Source organism: Pelophylax lessonae, assembly GCF_965119305.1.
Source record: "Pelophylax lessonae genome assembly, chromosome: 1".
NCBI lineage: Eukaryota > Metazoa > Chordata > Amphibia > Anura > Ranidae > Pelophylax > Pelophylax lessonae.
Window position 1 is genome coordinate 718,582,913 of NC_138768.1, and position 19,525 is coordinate 718,602,437.

At 43.0% G+C, this 19,525-nt stretch overlaps 1 protein-coding gene across 1 annotated transcript in view; it reads right to left on the minus strand.

The window, feature by feature from the left end:
- Positions 1-18,338, minus strand: part of LOC309544702 (EF-hand calcium-binding domain-containing protein 6-like) — a 164,237-nt gene extending 145,899 nt beyond the window's left edge. Inside the window, exons 1-2 of the mRNA XM_082243634.1 lie at positions 18,178-18,338; positions 8,881-9,193 (exon numbers count right to left, since the gene is read on the minus strand). Of these exons, the coding sequence (XP_082099760.1) occupies positions 8,881-9,169 (289 nt within the window). The 5' untranslated portion in view covers positions 9,170-9,193; positions 18,178-18,338. The remainder of the gene's footprint in view (positions 1-8,880; positions 9,194-18,177) is intronic.
- Positions 18,339-19,525: the final 1,187 nt, after the last annotated feature.

Here is a 19,525-nt window from a genome sequence, read left to right on the forward strand (position 1 = left end):
GCCATTGCTTAGTGTAAGTTTTTAAAGTATATGTGACCCCTTACTATACCTAGGTACCCATTTAGTTTACAATAGAAATTGTAGCAGGTTTTCTAGGCATTGGGCCTGAGGTGGGTCTGCCATTGTTACCGGTGACACCTTCTGCCCATTTAAGCTGAATACCCAAGTGTGAAATTAGAGACAATGACCAATCCGGCATCTTTGGTTTGTTTTGTTTATTTGATAATGGGGATGAGAGAAGGGAATGAGTGGGATACTCCTCTGGCTCAATTAGGTACAACTGGGACACTCTGTAGAAAAATGCCTGTTAGCACTGTCTTGACGCCAGCTGGATGCCGACCAACGCTTACTGGTGCTTGAAAACTGCTGTCTTGCTGAACTGTGGTAGAACTTGGCTTTTAACACCCTGGTTAACTCAAAAGATTCTGGACTGTAGTAAGACTTGACTCTTGACACTTTGTTTAGCTCAAAAGTCCTGTGAACAACTCCCTCCAGCCCTTCACTGACTGAGGTAGCTCCTTGTAACTGCTTGTGCTGCTGCAACTCTCAACTCTGTACACTGCACACTGCACACTGCACACTGTACACATTAACTCTTCAGGGCCCAACCGCTGGTGCCCCCTTTGACACTTCAGGGTCCTCTCACTAGGCACCCCCTCTGACACTTCAGCGTCCTCTCACTAGGTACTCCCTCAAACACTTTAGGGTACTCTGCACTAGGCACCCCCTCTGACACTTCAGTGTCCTCTCCCTAGGCACCCCCTCTGACACTTCAGTGTCCTCTCCCTAGGCACCCCCTCTGACACTTCAGGGTCCTCTCACTAGGCACCCCCTCTGACACTTCAGCGTCCTCTCACTAGGTACTCCCTCAAACACTTTAGGGTACTCTGCACTAGGCACCCCCTCTGACACTTCAGTGTCCTCTCCCTAGGCACCCCCTCTGACACTTCAGTGTCCTCTCCCTAGGCACCCCCTCTGACACTTCAGGGTCCTCTCACTAGGCACCCCCTCTGACACTTCAGGGTCCTCTCACTAGGCACCCCCTCTAACACTTCAGGGTCCTCTCACTAGGCACCCCTTTACCGCTAGCTCCTGGATCCCTTGGACCTTCACCGGAGCGGCCCCCTCTTGCTAGGCAGACCCCCAGGGGCAGTTTACAGTACTCACGAACTTGGAATGCTTTCCTGAAACTGGACCCCCTCTACTCTGCTGGTCCTTGGCACACCGGACCTCTCTGCAAGCCGCCTGGGACACCCTATTCTTCTTAGAGGGGTGGGGGTGGAGAAACAGTAGTACACTGATTTTTACAGTGAATGACCACGCTGCGATGGATCTCATGTCTAGAGTGGTCAGTTTGAAACATGACACATATCAGAAATATGAAATGTTGGAGTAACATATTCTTTAAAGTGGACCTCCAGGCTCCTTCAAATACTGTAGCTGCTGACTTAAAATATTAGGACATCTTCACCATAACCAATTTGTCGATCAGCTCTCGGGTGCTGCTGCCGCCATCTTCGCTAAGGCTGCGCTTTGTGAATGACCCGGCAGTGGGGGAAGGAGTAGGGGGGCCAAACTTCCAGCCTCGGCGAGATCAGCCGGAAGTGGGAGCGGGTACCTATCAAAACCAGGTAACAGCCAACAAACAAAGGCACACAAGCAGAGCTTCCCCTTTTGCGTGGCGCTCCACTTTAAGATGCTGCAACAAATATTCCATAGATTCCATAGATTTACATTCATTTTTAAAACAGCTCCTAGTCCCTGACCTAAAATTCAGAGTGAAAAAAAAATGTTTATAGTCCAGAGATATGCAAGATATACTGTACAAGTAGGCTGGAGATTGCTGAACCTGAAGATGCTACTTAAAGGCAGCTGAAGCTAATACTTAAAGTAGTATTAAACCCCAAACCAAAAATTTAACATATTGCAGATTACCAGTCAGTAGATCTATTGGCTGCATTAGTTTTCTTTTTTTAGGCTTTTCCCCTCTGTTTTCACTCAGTGATCTGGCCAGTAACACACCTCCTGTATTATACAGGCTTAATTCTGGATGAATGAGCACAGGGGGCAGATTTGGACAACAGCATTGACAGTTGGGGGGGGGGGGGGGGGGTTGTTGGAACTACCACCATATTTAAACACAGTAACAAATTGTAGTCAAACTCCTGTATTTATAATCAGTTACAGCAAAGTTTTATTTTTATTTTTGGATAAAGGTTTAACACAAGTAAATAAAAGCTGATTATATTAAGCACCCCTTCCAGTGTTACATTTCTCTGTCTCATCCCTGTAACTGCAAAATAGCTTTTCTGATTAAAAAACAACAGAATTACTGGCTGGATCTCCAGGTGAAAACAGAAGAATGAAAACTAATGCAGTCATCACACTTAAGAATTTGAAAGCTGCAATATAATAAATGTTTGCTTTTGGGTTTATTACAGCTTTAAATGGTGATATTTGTATTATTATATGTTATTACCAATATTTGACTTTTTCTTTTAAATTCACTGTGGTGCTTTGTAATGAAAAAAGTAATATAGACCAACAAACCAGAAGTTAGCTTTCATTTTCTAACCTACACAGGGAAATGAACTATACGATTTGATTGGTTGTTGTCTGGATGACCGCTCAAGTTTTCTATATTAAAATTCAATAAAAAAAAAAAAAAATTAAAAATGGTCACAGAATTGTCTCAAAGTTCTAAAAGATCATTTTCAAACGAGTACCGTCTAACAATAATTCTTTATGTATCATGGTGGCCATTCACTACACGTAAAAATGCCATGCTATTACCAAAGTGTCTATCCTGCACTTTTGGTTCCCAAAATAATAGTTTTACAGATGAAACAGACAGTGTTTAGTGCTTACATACTGTTTGTAGTGAAACCCAGTACACGAACATCATGACCCTTGACCTAGTGAAATGTCATCCTTATTCCAGGCTATTCTCATATAGTTCACTACTGTTGACTGCTCGGTGCTAGACTGCAAAGTCAGCAATAATTAGAAGCAGTTCACTTGATTGGCTTCCAAAAAGATTATAACAACATGATTAATATAATATACAGTATATGATTTGCAATTCAGATATACTTGTCCTCCTCCATCTTACCATAAACTGTGGCTCCATTTTCAATCAGGCCTGGTTCACACCGATGCTACGATTGCTCCGCGTTTGGAGCACTTGAAGTCGGACCTCAGTTGGACCCCATTCTGTGCAATGGAACCGTTCTAATCGATGCAACTTGAGTTGCTCTGACTTAGAAAAAGGTTCCTGCACTACTTTCTTTTCATACATCATGGGACACAGAGCCATACATCATAACATATGGGTTATATAGCCACCTATAGGTGAAGGACATTGGCAACCAATCAGAATTGATGACCCCCTATATAACCCCTCGCACACAGGATGTGCCTCAGTTTTTTTCACCAGTGTCTAAAAGGTGAAGGTCGCTGTGGAGAGGTGCTCCACATGTTTGTTATGTTTCAAAGAAGAAGAAAGAAGATTATGCAATCATACCCCAAACTAAGATCACTGGATCTAAGGGGTTAGCTATCAGATCCATCTAAAACAGTCAATGGACTAAAAAGATGGTACCCGTGCCTCGGGAAGCAGATATGAGGTTTTGCATGTAACGCTGTCCTTTTTAGCCGCTCGACCCTGGGATCCGGACCCTTAGAATACAAAACCCCAAAGGCACTCCCTGCAGGTTGCTCTACAGGTCCAAGGCCCTGGCCCCTCTTAAATATGGGACCCAGTCCTTGAAGGTCTCTAAGACAGTGCTCACCGTGAAGGGTGAAGATTGGATTCTTGCTTATAGCAGTTTCATGCGGGACTGGTGAGTCCATTTTAAATATTTACACAGCAAACAAAAACCTTAAGAGCTGGTTCACACTACCACTACCAGAAAGTCGCCCCGTGACTTGAAGAGACTTGTTTAGAGACTTGGAAGAGACTTGGAAGAGACTTGGAAGAGACTTGTGCACTACTTTGAAGAGACAGGCGACTTTGTCTGTGGGGAATGCCTGGCTAATCTCTTTCTTCTTCCTGGAAAGTCTGATAACAAGTCGTGTCAATTAAGATAAGGAGGCAACTCCCATTGAAGTATATGGGACAGTCGGATCACAGGTCGCCTCAAAGTAGTACAGGACCCTTTTCTGAAGTCGGAGCAACTTCAGTAGTGCCAATTAAGACGGCACTGATTGATTAACATTGCTTTTGTTATGTCAAGCTACCTGGGGCAACACAAGTTGCCTCACAAGTCGCGCTAGTGTGAATGGGCTCTAAAAGGTTAGAAATTGTAAAATTGTAAATATTTTATGCACTAAAGTATTTCCTTTAATAAGATTAGAGACTTGTGCCAAGTGTATTTCTGCTTGTAATTACATTGTAGCAGTTTTATGAAAAGTATGTTTAAAGTATGTTTAAACCATATTGTTACACTGATTCTTACCCTGAGCTGATCACCTGAAGGCCTCTTGCACACTGCAGCTTAAAAATGCTCAGTACTGCTTTTTTTTTTTCGGAGCTAAAATACAGCCCATTCATTGTAATGTGCCTATGCACACAGACGCGTAAATAAGTGCCGTGCATTCTTCAGTAAGAACAAAATAGAAAAGTCTGCATTTTTGGACAGTAATTTACTCCTAATGCGCACAAATGAACACACGCGAACATACTGTTGATCTCATAAAAAATGCTCATTTGCATATTTTACAAGAACGCGAGAATACATTTGTGCAAAAAGACGCGAATTATCGCAAACGCATATGCACAAAAATGCACGCGAATGCGTGAAAATGTGCGCATTTCAATAAGACAAATACGCCTGAAATTTACGGCTGAAAAAGGAGATGCTCAAACAGGAGTATCGTTTGTAAGAGGCCGAAAGGTTTTAGCTGTGACAAACAAGATTCAGCCTAAACTGCTCTCTCCCCCATTTGTTTGGTGTGTTCGCCCTGGCGCATAAGCGACGGCATGTTCGCCTGTGCTGGATCGTGTGTCTATAACGTAAGCCTATCCGCGCACACTCGCGGGAATCTTCACATTTAAGTACAGGCGTACGTCGCTTAGTGGGCGTGTTCTAACATGATTTGGCGTACACGTGGACGCCACGCACCATTTCATGCATAAAAGGGCACGTTCTGCAAGGAACTGTTTCCAACACAGCAGCAGCTGGGTTGGGTGAGTCACTGTGGGTGTATGTTACTGGCACTAATAGGTTCTGTATCTTAGGTAATCAGTGTTGTGTGCATTAGGCTGTATAAGCTTGGCACAAACCTTGAGTACTTGAGTACACTTTAAAGGTAGTACCTCAAGTTTGTATAGCTTTAAAGCAATGTCTGCTTGAAAAAGGGCTGGAGAGAGCACAGTTGGAAAGGGCACTATGATGCCACCGTCAGGCCCGGAGGGTCCTAGTCGTGCTTCCACTGTGTCTACTCTTCCTGATAAGCCAGAGGCAATTAGCCAACCTGAGCCATTACAGTTGTCAGGCATAGTAGCTACTCCATGTACTTCTGCCACAGCCTATGTTACCAGGGACGATTTGGCATCGGCATTAGCCAGCCTAGAGGGCAGGATTGCTGACCTTATTGCAGCACCACATGGAGGAAAGAAGCAGGTTAGATCCCTCTCCTAAACCGCCCCCTGAATCAGTTCAGGATTGGGCAGAGGATGTTGAAGATATAGCTGAGGGTGACCATATAGAACAGGGATAGGGAACCTATGGCTTGCGAGCCAGATGTGGTTCTTTTGATGGCTGCATCTGGCTCGCAGACAAATCTTTAATAAAGGGGGGTGTGTCCAGACGTGTAGTCCCAGACCTCCTCCGCGTCTACCACTCAATCCAGTGCCATCCGCGTAGCTGTGCCCAGTACCAAGGAGATTTCTGCACCCTTCGATGGTACACTTTGTGGGCTACCCACCGCTATCCTTAGTTCGTCTCTGGGTGACCGGATTGCCACGATACAGACCCCGCAGCCTACTCGTGGTACCGCGGCCAGCTTGTGTGCTGTGCATTTGAGGGCCTTGGCAATGACCGCCCGGTAAGGAGACCTGCCATCCGCTCCCTGTGCCCCGACAGACACGATCTCCTTCCCCTCTGATACCCGGGGACCCGCGGGAGCTGCCTCTCACATCCACTTCTGAGGCCTTCAGCGACCAGCCACCATTTTTTCAGGGCCTATACTCACCTTCATCACTCGCAGGCCTGCAGGTGCTTCACCACTCCGGCCTCATTGCATACCTGCCTGCTCTGCTCTCTTCCCGACCAGACTCCAGGCACTTTCACATGGCTCCATCTACTCACTGTATAGCTGCGGCCCATGAATATGAATATTAAATAAAGGTTCCCCCTGAAATATAGTGTATGGCTCTCACGGAATTACATTTGAAAATATGTGGTGTTCATGGCTCTCTCAGCCAAAAAGGTTCCCGACTCCTGCTATGGAAGGTCAAGCTGAAATTTCCACTTCCGGGGAGTCAGTCAGATGAATCTCAATCAGCCTCTCAATCCCACAGTCTCTTGCTGAAATTGTCTGGGCTGAGTTTAAACTTCTGCCCTTAGAGACAACTGAAACCTGTTTTTCCTCCCTAGGCTCATTGTGCCCTCCTCAGAGTCATTTCCCATAAATCCACTCTTGGAAAAAGAAGTGTATAATGACTGGGATCATCCAGATAGGATGTTTGTTCCTCCTAAAAGGTTGTTGTATCCTATGGAGAATAAGTTTTCTAAGAGATAGAAAATTCCCACTGTGGATGCAGCCATTTCTTCGGTTAACAAGAGTTTAACCTGTGCTGTATATAATGCCCAGGTTTTTAAAGATCCAGCGGCTATAAAGTTGGAATCTTTATTGAAAGCCTCCTTTGCGGTTGCAGGTTCTGCAGTACAGCCAGCAGTAGCTGCCATTGGAGTGTGTCAGTCTTTGAAAGACCGCATAAAGCGAGTGGCCAAGACAGTTCCTTCTCAAGGAGAGTCTGAGGAAGATCTGTCAGATCTACCTCGCACTTTGTGTTTTGCAGTTGATGCTCTCACAAAATACAATTTTGTCCTGTGTAAATAGCTACCAAACATGTCATGCTTTATAATCTCGCACGCTTGTGAAATGGCGCCAAACTTTGGTATTTAAAAATCTCCATACGTGACGCTTTATAAGTCTTTATCGGTTTACAAGTTTAGAGTTAAACAGGTATGCGTACAGGACTAACATGTCCCATATGCGAGCACAGGGGACGGGCTGCTTTATTTGTTTTATTTATTTATTGGTGGAACACTGCTACACCGACAGATATTTTTGTGCACTTGTACACTGACAGATGCTGATTGTCCACCGGCAGACACTGACAGATGCTGATATTGCAATGGAACAGTATTGCAGATGTTTGTGTGCACTGTTACAGATGTTAATGGGACACTGGTACACTGTAGCAGATGTTTTGTGCACTGGTACACTGGTACAGATGTTCATGGGACACTGGTACAGATGTTCATAGGACACTTGGACAGGGACAGGGACAGATGGTGCTTGGTCTACTGTGTGAAGATGGCTGCAGTATGCATGATCTCTGTGTAACTGAACACTAAAATAATCACTTACACAGAGCTGTCACAAAGGCTGCAGCATCCCCCACTACACCCCTGCACTGAGCTCTCACTGAGCTCAGTGGGGATTGCAAACACAGTGACACGTGTCTCTGTTTACACGGTGTGAAGACTGTGATTGGACACAGCCATCATGTGATCGGGAGGGCCAATCACAGCACCCATGTCCGGATCTTTGATATGTTGTGTCCGAAGATAACATCCATCACAGGATCCCTCCCATTCTGAGAGACATACGGGTACATCCATTTAGAACGGCAAAGCTCCCACTCGGCCGTTTATGTACATTGGCTGGGTTCTAATCAGTTAAGCTAGGTACACACTATATTTTTTTTTGTTTTCATTCAACCCAGCAAAAAAAACCTGAGGAGCTTGCTTTACTAACTATCTTATATCAGAACAGCGATATACCCACTGAGCTATTGTGTTCTGACAGAAGGACTGCTGCCATTGGCTGAGAGCGCTGATCGGATGCCAAGTGGCAGATGTTTTTTGGTCATGCTCCATTGACAGAAGCTAGACGTTCAGCCGGCTTCTGTCGGAACAGGCTCCCGACCATACACACGGGCTGTGTATGGGGCTTTACACTCCTACAAAGTGACACACAACCATCAAGGCATTTTGTTATTTGTATAACGCCTCCCAAAAGCCAGCCCACTACTTGTATCAGGGCTGAGGGCATTTGAGGGAAGTACTGGGGCTGAATGCTGTGATGCTTAGAGGGAGCTATGTATTCTGCCAGGCCATTACACCAGTCTGCATTGCATATTGAAGCACTGACACCCAGTAATGACATCAGTGGCTCTAAAATAAGGTAGTAAAAGAAATGGGTAGGTTTTAATTTAAGGCTGGGTTCACACTGGTGCAAATTGGATGTGGTTTTCTTCGCATTCCAAATTTGCATGTCAGGAGTCTGTGACCAGCTCTCCATGGAGCCGGTTCACACAGCTCCGGGACAGCTGCGGAGCAGTTTGCAGGAAACTCGTGTGTGTCTTCTGGTCCGTTTCAGGTCCGAATTCAGCCAAAAAATCAGACCGAATTCGGACCTGAAACGGTGAACTGGACACACCGGACCTCCTGCTGCTAGCCGCTCCCAAATTCAGTGTAAACCCAGCCTTACAAAATAGCATATTAATGAGGGGGTGGGCGAATCAGGGAAGGCAAATAAAAGCAGCCAGTGATGTTCTCTCACCACAGCTATACCACAACAGTTTCTGAAGCATTTAGGTAATATTCTGGAATCTGCAGAATATATATTATGTATTTTAAAACTTACCGAATATAGGTAGTCTGGTCTTCTTTGGCTCAGAGGAGAGAGTGACCTGCACACCTGGTGGCACATGATGCTTCAGTGAAGTCAGGCTCCTGTCACTGTAGGAGGAAGAGGCTGTATGCAAGTTCCTTCTAGGGTATAGTTCTTCCTCTTCTTCATGCTGTTCATCCCCTGGTCTGGAAAACCCTCTGAGAGATAGGGTTTCTGGGTCTCCTAGGCGGGACAATGGATGCTCTATAACAGGCAGACGGGGTACAGAGGATCCAGGTGGGGAACGATTACGGCCAAACATCCTCTGCCAGTCAACTGGTAGGACCTGAAAAATGAAAAATAGGACCTTAATCAGCAGGGAAAATAGTGAAATTATATGTTGGTGGAGCTCTGCATCAGGTTTGTTAGGTAATTAGATCTGAATATTTTTTTAGTTAAGAGGCTGCTAAAACGTGTTGGATATGGTTTTTTACTTTTATCAATAAATATCTTATTTTTTTAAAGATCTTTATAAGATCTCATAAATAAAAATCATTTATATAGACCTAGACTCTCGTTCATTCACTCTTCCAAACTTACTACTGATATTTTTTTAAAGGAAACTCCTCATTAGATCATTAGAGAAACATGGAAGCTGCCACTGCTGAGCTCTTCTTCTGAAAATGCAATATGATATGACTGCCATCCATGCCAATCTTCTTCTCGACCAAAAAAATTACCACCAAAATTTATTCTGACTCACCTGCATACTTACACTATAGTAACAAAAATATTGGGACGCCTGCCTTTACACGCACATGAACTTTAATGGCATCCCAATTTTAGTCCGTAGGGTTCAATATTGAGTTGGCCCACTCTTTGCAGCTAAAACAGCTTCAACTCTTCTGGGAAGGCTATGACCATTTTTCCAGACGTTTGACTAATTTTCCAGAAGTGCATTTGTGAGGTAAGGCACTGATGTTGGACAAGAAGGCCTGGCTCGCAGTCTCCGCTCTAATTCACATCAAAGGTGTTCTATCAGATTGACGTAAGGACAGTCAAGTTCCTCCACCCCAAACTCGCTCATTAATGTCTTAATGGACCTTGCTTTGTGCACTGGTCCAAATCATTTGGTGGAGGGGGGATTATGGTGTGGGGTTGTTTTTCAGAGGTTGGGCTTGGCCCCTTAGTCGAGACTGCGAGCCAGGCCTTTTTGTTCGGCATCAGTGCCTGACCTTACATATCCGCTTCTGGAAGAATGGTCAAACATTCCCATAGACACACTCCTAAACCTTGTGGACAGCCTTCCCAGAAGAGTTAAAGCTGTTATATCTACAAAGGGTGGCTCAACTCAATATTAAACCCTACAGACTAAGACTGGAATGCCAATAAAGTTCATATGCATGTGAAGGCAGGCATCCCAAAACTTTTGGTAATATAGTGTATTTTAGGTCAGTGATGTATGAAGACTTTAAGAGAGTCATATTACCAGTCCGGTAAGCAACATTTTCTTCAAGAGTTTAACAATGTCCTAAAGGGGCACAGAGCTGCAAATTAGTCTAAGGCTTATTTCAGATTGACAGTGCAAGTGTAGGCTGTGACTGGGCTAGCACAGTATGTGGACATACAGTAAGGCCCCATTAGGCCCCATTCAGCTTCAAGCTCCAAAACGCTGGAGGAGAAAAAAATAAATTATTCCATATGGAGTTGGTTCACACCTCCACTACAAGTAGCCCGAAGCAGAGGCCCGAAGCTCAAATTTTTTTTGGAGCTTTTTTGTAGCTCGGATTAGGCAGATTGTTGCATTTTTTTTATGCATTTTTAGGTCCATATTAATGAATAGAAACCCTTGCTTCAATAGTTTTTGAGCGTTTTAGTGCTTTTTGATGCACGTTTTTTGAGCATTTTCTGAATAAATTCAATAATCAAATGAAAATAAATAATATTAAATACATAATAAATTAACACCAACCCTTAACCCTAATATTAACCCTTAACCCTATTCCTAAACACTAACCAAATCCTAACCCCTAACCCTAATATTAAACCGTAACCTAACAAAACAAACAGATAAATAAACAAAAAATAAATAAGTAAATAAATAGATATTAAATAAATAAATTACCTCTAACCCTAACATTTATCCCCTTACAAAAAATAGTTAAAAAAAATAAATAAAATAATAAAAAGAAAAAGTGGCTATAAAAGCTGAAAAACATAGCAACATATGATGAAACTGATTATATTTTTCTCTATTGGCTAATTAAAAAATGTCAGAGCTCAAAAAATGCATTAAAAAATGCTGTAAATGAACACTCAAAAATGTGCATACAAAAAATGCCAGGAAAAAAGGTGGGAAAATGGTACGCTCAGGTATAAATGCAGTCTTAGTGACCATAGATAAATCAGGTGATCTGGTTACACAGACTAAAAATGAGACTCTAGGTAGATGTTCTGCTCTTTCTATAGCGAGCACTGAAACAAAGTTGCCAAGATACATAGCTGGCGGCATTTATTGCACAGTATTTATATAGATGTTAATATTACATCAACTAAAATACAAACCCGATTCCAAAAAAGTTGGGACACTGTAAAAATTGTGAATAAAAACAGAATGCAATAATGTGAAAGTTTCAAATTTCAATATTTTTTTCAAAATACAACATAGACATGACATATCAAATGTTTAAACTGAGAAAATATATAATTTTAAGGGAAAAATAAGTTAATTTTACATTTCATGGCATCAACACATCTCAAAAAAGTTGGGACAAGGCCATGCTTACCACTGTGTGGCATTCCCTCTTCTTTTTATAACAGTCTGCAATCGTCTGGGGACTGAGGAGACAAGTTGCTCAAGTTTAGGAATAGGAATGTTGTCCCATTCTTGTCTAATGCAGGCTTCTAGTTGCTCAACTGTCTTAGGTCTTCTTTGTCACATCTTCCTCTTTATGATGCGCCAAATGTTTTCTATGGGTGAAAGATCTGGACTGCAGGCTGGCCATTTCAGTACCCGGATCCTTCTTCTACGCAGCCATGATGTTGTAATTGATGCAGTATGTGGTCTGGCATTGTCATGCTGGAAAATGCAAGGTCTTCCCTGAAAGAGACGACATCTGGATGGGAGCATATGTTGTTCTAGAACTTGGATATACCTTTCAGCATTGATGGTGCCTTTCCAGATGTGTAAGCTGCCCATGCCACACGCACTCATGCAACCCCATACCATCAGAGATGGAGGCTTCGGAACTAAGCGCTCATAACAACTTGGGTTATCCTTGTCCTCTTTAGTCCGGATGACATGGCATCCCAGTTTTCCAAAAAGAACTTCACATTTTGATTCGTCTGACCACAGAACAGTTTTCCACTTTGCCACAGTCCATTTTAAATGAGCCTTGGCCCAGAGAAAACGCCTGCGCTTCTGGATCATGTTTAGATATGGCTTGTTTTTTGGCCTATAGAGTTTTTACAGGCAGCGGTGAATGGCACGTTGGATTTTGTTCACCGACAATGTTTTCTGGAAGTATTCCTGAGCCCATGTTGTGATTTCCATTACAGTAGCATTCCTGTATGTGATGCAGTGCCGTCTAAGGGCCCGAAGATCACAGGCATTTAGTATGGTTTTCCGGCCTTGACCCTTACGCAGAGAGATTGTTGCAGATTCTCTGAATCTTTGGATGATATTATGTACTGTAGATGATGATAACTTCAAACTCTTTGCATTTTTTCTCTAAGAAACTCCTTTCTGATATTGCTCCACTATTTTTCGCCGCAGCATTGGGGGAATTGGTGATCCTCTGCCCATCTTGACTTCTGAGAGACACTGCCACTCTGAGAGGCTCTTTTTATACCCAATCATGTTGCCAGTTGACCTAATAAGTTGCAAATTGGTCCTCCAGCTGTTCCTTATATGTACATTTAACTTTTCCGGCCTCTTTTTGTTGAAATCCAAATTGAGCCAATATTTGGCATGGCATTTCAAAATGTCTCACTTTCAACATTTGATATGTTATCTATATTATATTGTGAATAAAATATAAGTTTATGAGATTTGTAAATTAGTCCATTCCTTTTTTACTCACAATTTGTACAGTGTCCCAACTTTTTTGGAATCGTGTTTGTAATATGTGTTAATAAGGGGACCCATCCATTCTTGGCTGTTAGGCATTCGTGACTAAAAGTTATATTTTATATCTGTTGTATCCTGTAGTGGCATGTCCTTCATTATTCATTGATTATATTCTACTGGTAGCACCCTATATTCTATTTGTTTCCGTTCTTTGTGTGACTATTTGTAACCAATGCAACATTTTTTCTTTAAAGTATCCAGCATACACAGGACAAAAAAAAGTACTTACTGTCTGTACAATGATACAGTATCATGCCATAGTCAGCAGAACGATACATCAATAAGTGTATAAAAACCGTCAGGAAACCACTGGCGCAAGACACTACGGCTCTCGGCTCCTGGCGGCGAGTGGAGGTTTACCCGCCCGGTCCCCGCCTACGAGACGGGGGATCCTGGAACAGTGAGGCTGAGACTTGCAGGAACACTGCAGCGGCGCTGGATCCTGCTTATTTATTTGCTGCTATCTGATCTTCAGAATGTGAGTGTCCCATTTTTTACTTTGCATAATAAAAGGTTTTAAAAACATTAATGCACTATGGGAGCTTTTTCCTTTTACTTTGGCCATATATACTGAGGAGGATGTGATCTGAGGAGTCGTTGCCCCACAGCCGCTTGGCCTTTCTGATTCCTTGAGGGCTCTTGTCCTGGATATGGCTTTTAACCCCCCGGATCCTTTGGTCATTAAAGAGATGCACTTAACCACTTATAATTTGGTGGTGAGTGGGATCTGGTAGGGAGCCAATTGTATCACTTTGGGTGCATTTTCCTCTGAGACTCCTTGACACACCTTCCTACCTGTGTGGAATTTCTCCTTTCTGGGAAACTGTTGTCATCTGCTATTCCTGGTGGACTCATATAAATCGCACATGGTCAAATTTTGCCAATACTTGTCATATTTTCTGTGATTAGCGCTGCACCATACTGTATTGATTATTGACATTTGGAATATGTACTATTGTTTCAGGTGCTAGGAGTGTTTATTTTGTTTCAATTGTAAATTATAGGAAGGAAGTAATTAGCCTGAAATCCAGGGTTACTTGCCCTGAGGCACTTGAACTGAGTTGTTGTTTGGCTGGGCCTTGGCTGTTGCTGGGTTGGAGGCCTGGGATTATCCTGAATCTGAGTGCTGGACTTCTCTACCAGGGGATCAAGTCTGCAGATGGATTTGACAAAGAAAATGGCCTCTGCCCCCACCTATAACTGGCCTTAATAGCAAAGAACACATGGAAGGGCAACGCACATGAAACAAACAAAGATAAAATTCCCAGTTCAATTTGCCAACCAGTCTGCTTACCAACCAAATTGGCCTGTCTAACAGTTTGCGTCAATACAGGGGTTTAGTTAGCACACATTTGCAAACGCATGTGAAAGCTGCAGGGCCACGTCAAGGCTCCCTGTTACCTGCAGTCCTAACTCTAATGAATTTTAAAGAGTCTCCACAGTGGGAGCACATGCAAGCTAATGGATAGATAGGGGGCAGGTGAGCCTGGAGGTGGCCCATCTCTCCTGAAAGGTAATTGGGGGCATAATGGAAGCCCAGCAAATGTGTGCTAACTAAACCCCTGTATTGACGCAAACTGTTAGACAGGCCAATTTGGTTGGTAAGCAGACTGGTTGGCAAATTGAACTGGGAATTTTATCTTTGTTTGTTTCATGTGCGTTGCCCTTCCATGTGTTCTTTGCTATTAAGGCCAGTTATAGGTGGGGGCCATTTTCTTTGTTGTATATGTGTACTGGTGAGTGGACATACTGGGTGCCTTTGCTGTAATACTATCAGCTGGGCTTCCATTATGCCCCCAATTACCTTTCAGGAGGGATGGGCCACCTCCAGGCTCACCTGTCCCCTATCTATCCATTAGCTTGCATGTGCTCCCACTGTGGAGACTCTTTAAAATTCATTAGAGTTAGGACTGCAGGTAACAGGGAGCCTTGACGTGGCCCTGCAGCTTTCACATGCGTTTGCAAATGTGTGCTAACTAAACCCCTGTATTGACGCAAACTGTTAGACAGGCCAATTTGGTTGGTAAGCAGACTGGTTGGCAAATTGAACTGGGAATTTTATCTTTGTTTGTTTCATGTGCAGATGGATTTGGTTTGGGATTCATCATGAATAAAATTCCTGACTGACTCCCTGCAACTGTACAGCACTCATTCCTTTTGCTATTACTAGATGCCAGAAAGATTTGCATCATGGTTCCCAGCTGCAAGACTTTTGACTGTTCCTAAAACTAACTCATGGTCCCCAGCTGTGAGAGCTAAATTATTTAGGGAAGGAACTGCTTAAAGTGGTTGTAAAGGCTGAATGTTTTTACCTCATTCTTTACATGAAGGTAAAAAAAACCTTCAGTGTGCAGCCCCCCCAATGCTTATCTAAGCCCAATTCCAATACAGCGATGTGCCCGAGACCTGCGCCTCCTGATTGGCTAACATGCAGCAGCTAAGCAATTGGCCCGCGCTGCTGTCAACCACAATCAGTGAGGCAGGAGCAGGGGCGGGGCTGAGCTGCACTCTCTATGTCTTATAAACGCAGAGAGCCAGCTCGGGATGGAGCACACACAAGTGCCCCCACATCAAGCGGCTTGCAAGAGTGCCGGTAGAGGACCTGAGAAGAGGAAGATTGGGGCTTCTTTGTGCAAAACCATTACAAAGAGCAGGTAAGTATTACATGTTTATTTTATTTTTTTTTAACTAATAAAATTTTCTTTACAATTACTTTGAGTTCAGGGGTCTCTGCGAGGGTAGCGCTACACTTACATGATAATTTAGTGGTTTGGTTTACATATATGGACGCATTTAGGATGCAGAAGAACGGCAAGCTCACCTATTATTCAGATGCTGTTTTGCCCATGGTCCAAACATCACTCTGGTGGAGGGGGACCCACCAGGAGAATCAATGGAAATCAATAGTCAGGCCAAGGCCAAATGTGGCATACAATACAGTAAACCCCCCTCCATTGCGGGTGTCACGTTCCGGACCCAGCCGCGAAAAGTGAAATTCCGCGAAATAGAAAAACCCTATTAAAATGCATTGTAGGCATGATTTTTTTACTGTCACTGTACATGTAAAAGCATTTTAAGGTCTTTAACCGGTTGCCGACCGCCGCACGACTATATACTGCGGCGGTCAGCCCCGGCCAGGCAGAGTGACGTATCGGTACGTCACTCGCCTGTCACTGACTTGCGAGCCTATAGCGAGCGGGCGCGCGCCCGCCGAGGCGCGCGCCCGCCGCGGCTCGTTCACAGGCAAGTCAGTGCGTGTGACCGGCGGACTCGATGTCCGCCGGCCACACTACGATCGCTCCTGTGAAGGGAGAAAGACAGAGCAGCTTGTGTAAACAAGCTGCCTGTCAGTTCTCCCTGTGTAAAAGTAAAGATCTGACCGTTCTACTATGTAGAACGGTTGATCTTTGCTTTTACACCAATAGCAATGTCCCTACACAGTAGAAAGCACGCCCCTAGGACACACTTAACCCCTCCCTTCCCAATAAAGTTAACCCCTTCCCTGCCAGTGTCATTTTTGCAGTAACAGTGCATATGTATAGCACTGATTACTGCAGTAATGTCACTGGTAACCCCAAAAGTGTCAAAAATGTCAGTCAAGGGTCCGATCTGTCCGCCGCAATGTCGCAGTACCGAAAAAAAAATCGCAGATCGCCGCCATTACGCGTTAAAAAAAAAAACACCAAAAATGACAAAAATCTTTCTCTTTGTTAGTAAACGCGATAACTTTTGCGCAAACCAATCAAAATACGCTTTTTGCGATTTTTTTTACCAAACATAGGTAGCATAAAACAAATTGGCCGAAAAATGTTAAAAAATTTTGATTTTTACTTTTTTTTTTGGGGAATTTCATATAAAAAAATGTGAAAAATATTGTTATTTTTGCAAAATTTACGCTCTTTTTTTGTTTATAGCGCGTGATCAAAAAATCGCACAGGTGATCAAATACCACCAAAAGAAAGCTCTGTTTGTGGGAAAAAAAGGACGTCAAATTCGTTTAGGTACAGCGTCGCACGACCGCGCAATTGTCCGTTAAAGTCACGCAGTAAAAAATCGCAAAAAAACCCCTGGTCCTTTAGCAGCCAAATCCTCCGGGGCTTAAGTGGTTAAACACACTTTTTAAACAATAGAAACGAATTTAAACACATAAAAGATACTAAGAGACATAGCAAGAGCTATGGAAAACACAAAAATATTTCATTTTTAATGATTTATATAGTAAAATAACATTACAAAAAAAAACGCGAATTACCAGTACCGCAAAAACTGAACCGCGATGGAGCGGGGGATTACTGTATTCATGTCAGTACAATGTCAAACCTAGACCAGTGGACATTTCAACTGGTCTGTTTGGCTTCCTACTCTGATCTAAAGGGTCTGGGGTGCTTGGCAGGAATCAGAGCTGCATACCTGTGAACTTCCACATGAAAATATTCTTAGCAAACATAAAACGTATATGTTGATATATAACCTAAGCATACAGCAATAATAAGCGTACAATCTAGGCCACACAATGTACTCAACATTACCAAGATCTGTAGATTACCTGTGACCATTCACATAATGGATCAATTGTTAATTGTTCTACATTATTCAAGCATATGCTGTTGAAATACTGGAACAGCAGGTGTGCTTTGTATATGTTCACTAAGAAACCAAATACAAAAAATATCTTTTTCATGTAAATTATGACAATTTCTATATTAAGTGAACGACGGCATAAATACTGCACACTAAACAAAAAAAGAATGCACGTGGGGGTATTTAAATAGCTGATTGTTAATGCGGGCGACATTTTGTCTTTTTCCCACATAAGCACTTGGTGAAAAAAATTGCAGCATATTAAATTATAGCCCCCCCCCCCCCCAATGGTATAGATAATACATTTTACATTTTTCCTTCAACATCTATCCCAGAAATGTTCTTTAAAATTATAACCAAAGTTCAGAATTTGTAAATAGCGAACAAGCAGTTTTTCTGAAGCCCTTAGCTAATTATCACAAAGTTAATAGTCTTTTAATCCACCAAAACATCCCCGCTATTCATGCAATTAAAGCCCCCTTTGTACTGTGCATTTAAATTCAGCCCACTCAATGACAGGCCCTGCCTTAGTCCCCCAGGTTTACACTGCTGTGCCCCATACAAACTTTCTCCCTCATTTTTTTAACGCGTTAAGTTAACAAATTTTGTAGAAAACTCACTGCGAGTGTGAATGTGCAGTTTTCCTCTTTAGATCCTTATGATCCAAGCTTCCTGGCTTTGTAGTGCACTCGGTGTTTTGTTGTTCTGTTGTTCTCCTTAATTGTACAGAGACAGGTTGTCAGAGGCAACAGAGAGAGTTCTAAAATCTCCTGCCAGTGTATTGTGATGGGAGGCTGTGGCCAGCTCTGGGAGGCCTAGCTGTCAATCAGTGCTGTGGCCAAGCCCCGTCCTTTCAGAAGGCTCATGAATTGAAGTGACAGCCACACCTTTGCCCTGATCACTACAACAGAAACAGGCTACCTAAAGTTAAATGCACATCTAACATCGCTGAATAACATGATTTCCTGGAGGAGTTTACATTATATTACAGGGGGGAAAAAATCTGAAACATTTGTATTCTTCTTGTAATCTTGTGTCTTCTTGTAATCATGCAAAGTCTAAGGCCACTTTCACACGGGTGGTTGGATTTTAGCTTTTAGCTGCGGATAGAGGAACTTATTTACTGCAGCAAAATGCAGACAATGCATCCCTATGGTGTCATTCACACTCTGCATTTAGCAACGTTTTAACAACATACAGTTTTGTGTGTTTAGCCCCGTACACACGTAACGATTGTCGGCCGTAAATATTGTAAAGATTGTAGGCTTGTTAGTATGATGCCTCCTGACAGCCGACAGCGCATTTTCGACCGAACAGAATCTGTCGTGCAGGCATTAAAATTTTTGTTGGCCGTCACCAGAACGGCCGATTGTTCGCCAGTCAGTACAGATTTCGGCCGACAGACAGCAGATTAGCAAGACTGGGCATGTTCAGAAAAGAAAAAAGACAAGGAAAGTTAACCATCACATGACATCACTTCTGCAGTCGGCTGTTGTTGGCCGACAAAATTCGTGTGCAGTCTTTTGCAGTTTTCAACTGACAAGACAGCCCTGGACAAAAGACGGCCGATCATTTGGCCGACGATCAGTACGTGTGTACGGGGCTTTAAGGAAAAAAAAATGAAAAATGACAGCGTCCAGGAGCGATGTACTGGAGCTATCTGTACATAAACACAGATAATCGCAATACAAAAAAAAAAATAAAAATAATCAGTAGTTATAGAAAAGGCAAGAATTTAGTACTGCAGCCCCATGTAAACGCAAGTAATCGCAGATAAACGCAATGTACAAACTTGAGTGATCTCTGTGCCAGAAGTGTTAGAATTTCAAAATAACATAATATGTTTTTACCAGTGGTAGAACAGCCACCCATTCCCGGGCCTTAGGCTAAATTGACATTTGCAAAAATTTTTAATGTGCAACAATCTGCCTATAGTGTTAACATCTGTTTTTGCGCATTTAACGTGCA